Below are 4,334 nucleotides of genomic sequence, written 5' to 3'. Positions count from 1 at the left end.
CATTTTCTCCTCCTCAATTGAAATCTCCGATATACCCTTGTAATTGTATAGGAACAATTAATTTTAAAGAGTAAATGTGCACACTCTTCAAGTTTGTGAATCTTTTTATAAAACTTATCTATTTTTTTTGTTGCAAAATATATTTTACAAAAATTTACACGATATTCAAAACAATATTTTTTTTCCGAACATATTGAAGCTGACACACCTACATTATCCTTCTATTTTATACTACTAAAAACTAGTAGTACCAACTTACTACTTACATGATTTCAGGAGTTATCTGCATCGCTCTTAATTTATTACGAGCACGAGAGATTTATGCAAATGTTATTATAAAAATCTTAAATTCAAATTTGCGAGTTACATGATAACCTATAGCATCTGAATTTAAAATAACTTTTTTAAGAGTTTTTTAAGACACGTCAATCAGTGCACTTTCAAAGAAGTCTTATAAGAAAATTACTACAAAATTTTAGTAAATATATATACACGTAAAAGAAATTATTGCTTTATACTAACTAATTTATAACCGATTTTTGAAAAAGCTAGAGAAAAAAACTCATTTAACGGTTAACCTATTTTTGTTCTTATTAACATCTTTTTTAAAGCCTCGAATCCTTTAAAGTGAAAAATCAAGTTAGATTATTCCTTCTCCAAATAAATAGAAAAAAGAATACTTAAATGAAGAAATTACTCAAATTAAGACACGTCAGCATATTTTATTCAATGGGCTCAACGGTCACTTTACATAAACATTTATTCTCCTTTCTTCAGTTTCCCAAAGCAAACATTATATCCTTTTCTCTCTCTCTCTTTCATTACAACATTGACCACACAACTCTAAAAATCTTACACCACCGTCGCCACCACTATGCCGCCGGGATACTACCTCATCACCACCATCCTCCTCCTCATTCTCCTCTCTCTTCATCCTCCCGCCACCGTCACAGCCACCGTCACCGCCTCCGATGCTCCGAAATTCCGTGAAGCTCCAGCATTTCGTAACGGCAAAAATTGCTCTTCAACTATTCACATAGCAATGACTTTAGATTACTCCTCCCCTTACCTCCGCGGCTCAATCGCCGGCGTACTCTCCGTTCTACAACACGCCACGTGTCCTGAAAACACATTCTTCCATTTCCTCGCCGTTCACCGTCACTTTAACAACCTTAACAAAACAATTACCTCAACTTTCCCGTACCTTAATTTCAAGCTCTACAACTTCAATCCAACTTTAGTCCGGCATTTGATTTCCTCTTCTGTTCGCCGTGCTTTAGACCAACCGCTAAATTACGCTCGTATTTACCTTGCTGATTTACTTCCTACCACAGTAAATCGGATTATTTACCTTGATTCTGATCTCATTGTTGTTGACGATATTGCTAAGCTTTGGAATATTGATCTTAACGGTCGTGTATTAGGTGCGCCTGAATATTGTCATGCTAATTTTACTTATTATTTTACGAACAAGTTTTGGTTCCACCCGACGTTTTCTAACACGTTTGAGAATCGGACTCCTTGTTATTTTAACACTGGGGTTATGGTTATTGATTTGCAAAAATGGCGGAATAATGGCTATACACGCAAACTCGAGCATTGGATGAGAGTTCAAAAGAGGTACCTATTTTTTCAATGAAATATTACTGTATTTTAATTTGTATAAATATGTCTTAACACTTCTTAACAAGTATAAAAGTTCTTTTAGATTTCGAAAAAAATAATTTGTTTTTTGGATGAAACATGTTAACGGGTATCATTTAAAGTTGAATGGACTTGAATTATTTAAAAATTTATCTGTGCTAATATCATGTTAAATTGTGTAAATTATTTGGTTAGAGGGTTTATGCTGGCTGCCATTTGGATAATATTTTGTTGAAATTGATAAAAACAAATATTATGGGAAGTTGCAGTAGAAAAAGGATTATTTGGACATTCAAATTGTGTTTGCATAAATTTTACTTGAAAAAAGTAACTCCAATTTTGTTGAAAATTATTTACTTTTACTATAAATATTCGTAAAAATCAGTTTTCAATTACAAATTTTATTTAATTGCAAATGGATTTGAAAAAATGAAGAAAATAGTAAAACACACTCTAATAATACAAAAAATGAATTTAATTAAATAGATATGGTCAGCATTGATTCATTTGTTTAAGCTGAGACGTAACTACAACAATAACATATTCCGTATAGTTCTACAAGTGTAGTTTGTGGAGAGTACTGTGCAGCTTTACCCCTACCTTGTTCCAGTATTGTTCCCAATAAACCCTCGGCTCAAAGCTAGTATGCATAATCACAACAATATAAAGAAAGAAATGTAGAGAACTTAAGACATAATTATTGTATTTTATTGAATAGATACTGTTAGATTTGGGGAAGATATTGAGTGCGCAGTTTTATCCCTACCTGTACAGTTAGAAAGCCTATTTTCAATAGACTCTCGGCTCAAGTAAATATGCATAATCATAACAGTATAGAGAAAAAAAGTAGAGAATTGAGATGTAATTTTTGTTAGCATTAACATGTATTAAATAGATATGATCAGTAAGGATTCATTTATTTGGAACTGAGACTAATTGTTGTTGTTGTTATTATTAACAGGTACAGAATATACGAATTGGGTTCATTGCCACCATTTCTATTAGTATTCGCGGGAAATGTAAAGCAAGTGGAGCATAAATGGAACCAACATGGATTAGGAGGTGATAATATTGAAGGGCAATGTAGGGATTTACATCCAGGTCCAGTTAGTTTATTACATTGGAGTGGTAAAGGGAAACCATGGTTAAGATTAGATTCAAAGAAACCATGTCCGTTGGATAGTTTATGGGCACCGTATGATTTATTCCGACATGAATCATTGTTTTCGGATAGCTGATGTAGGAGATTACTGCTATTTTTAGCAGTAGAATAATTGTTAGAGTGAGCTGGAGACAGTGATACTGAAGTTTGTAAAAAGACGAATGAGGACCAAAGTGTAGACTATGGTGATGTAGAAGGAAGGGTAGTTTGGGGTTTTGTGCAAAAAAAAAAAAAAAAACAGGTCATCGTCTTGTTCACGGTAAAATTTACATATACATTATCCTTCGAAGATTTCACTCAGTGGGATTATATTGTTGTTGTTATTGGTTAAAGATGATTTTAACCGTTGGATTTTGAGGTAAATGGTGGATTTACCATGGTGGGGTCATGTAGTGACGTGGAGGTTGGCGATTGGCTGATGAGATATTTGGATGGAAGTGATTGGATTATGAGAAGATTCTTGTGTTGCTTTCACAGATTTATATTTTTGTTTGGTGCTAATGTCATTTATATGCACTTTTCACCTACAATTATTTGCTCTTTTTTCTTTTTTCTCTTTCCTTTGGGATGTAGTAATTCATAAATCATGAAAATATGTTGTTGGATACTTTGATTGAGCTCTTTTAAATATTATCTCATTTTTAGGGTCCACAATTTGTAAGTATCTTTTTGGATTTCTTGGACTGAGGTCCTGTGTTTTTAAAATTTTGGAAATTTGTGAAAATTCCTTGGTGTTCTCATGCTCTTCTTTTTCCTTCAAATATATCGTAGTCAGGGGCGGATCCAACATAGTGATACCGGGTTTAAATCCAACATAGTGATACCGGGTTTAATTAAACACATAATTTTCAATTTGGAGCATGAATTATGTATGAAAACACACTAAAATTGCAACAAATATTAAGTATGATCTCATAACCTTAAAAGTATAATGATTTCACTAATAAGAATCATAAGGTTGAATTTATACAGTTAAATTCTAAATCTGCCTCTAAATTTACTAAATAGTACCCTAGCCTTTTTGCTTTTGATAATCCTACATAATGCTTATTGCTTAAGCAATGTGACCTTAAGATAACTTTGACTATTTTGGAAAGAATAGATTTGCTAGAGGATCATTTGCCCGTGAATCTCAAAATCTTATGCACTTTCTTTGTGTTATTTTGCTATTAAGGAAAAACAAATTAAATTTAATGTGCACAAGAATTTATAGAGCATAACCATTTTTCTTTGACGGTGTAACCGTAACAGCGGAGCCAAATTTTTTATTAATTGGGTGTTAAAATGTACAAGGCTAGGGTATTATGAATAAAAAATGCATGGAATTTCTTAGCATTGGTAAATGTGGTATCTGCGTTAACATTGGTTTCTGTGGTCCTGTGAAAGGTGACAGGACATTATAGCTATATATTCCAGCTTTGAATGATAGAAAACTATTATGCGTTAGGAAGTAATTTAGAAAGCTAGCTAGATACAGTCTATATATTCTATATATCTATTTCTTGTATTCGACTATATACTACTAACC

General features: G+C 32.6%; 1 protein-coding gene across 1 annotated transcript; it reads left to right on the top strand.

Moving 5' to 3' along the window:
* Nucleotides 1-772: 772 nt before the first annotated feature.
* On the top strand, nt 773-3,480 carry LOC109222104 (probable galacturonosyltransferase-like 3). Its single transcript, XM_019386505.1, has 2 exons — nt 773-1,620; nt 2,606-3,480. Exons 1-2 carry the CDS (start codon nt 875-877, stop codon nt 2,880-2,882), a joined length of 1,023 nt encoding a protein of 340 aa, XP_019242050.1. The 5' UTR covers nt 773-874; the 3' UTR covers nt 2,883-3,480.
* Nucleotides 3,481-4,334: the final 854 nt, after the last annotated feature.

Source organism: Nicotiana attenuata, unplaced genomic scaffold (assembly GCF_001879085.1).
Source record: "Nicotiana attenuata strain UT unplaced genomic scaffold, NIATTr2, whole genome shotgun sequence".
Taxonomy (NCBI): Eukaryota; Viridiplantae; Streptophyta; class Magnoliopsida; order Solanales; family Solanaceae; genus Nicotiana; species Nicotiana attenuata.
This window is presented reverse-complemented; position numbering and strand designations above follow the sequence as displayed.

Coding starts and splice junctions, on each gene's coding strand:
- LOC109222104 (XM_019386505.1), top strand. CDS start 875: ATGCCGCCGGGATACTACCTCATCACCACCATCCTCCTCCTCATTCTC. Junction 1,621..2,605: donor TGGATGAGAGTTCAAAAGAG/GTACCTATTTTT, acceptor TATTATTAACAG/GTACAGAATATACGAATTGG.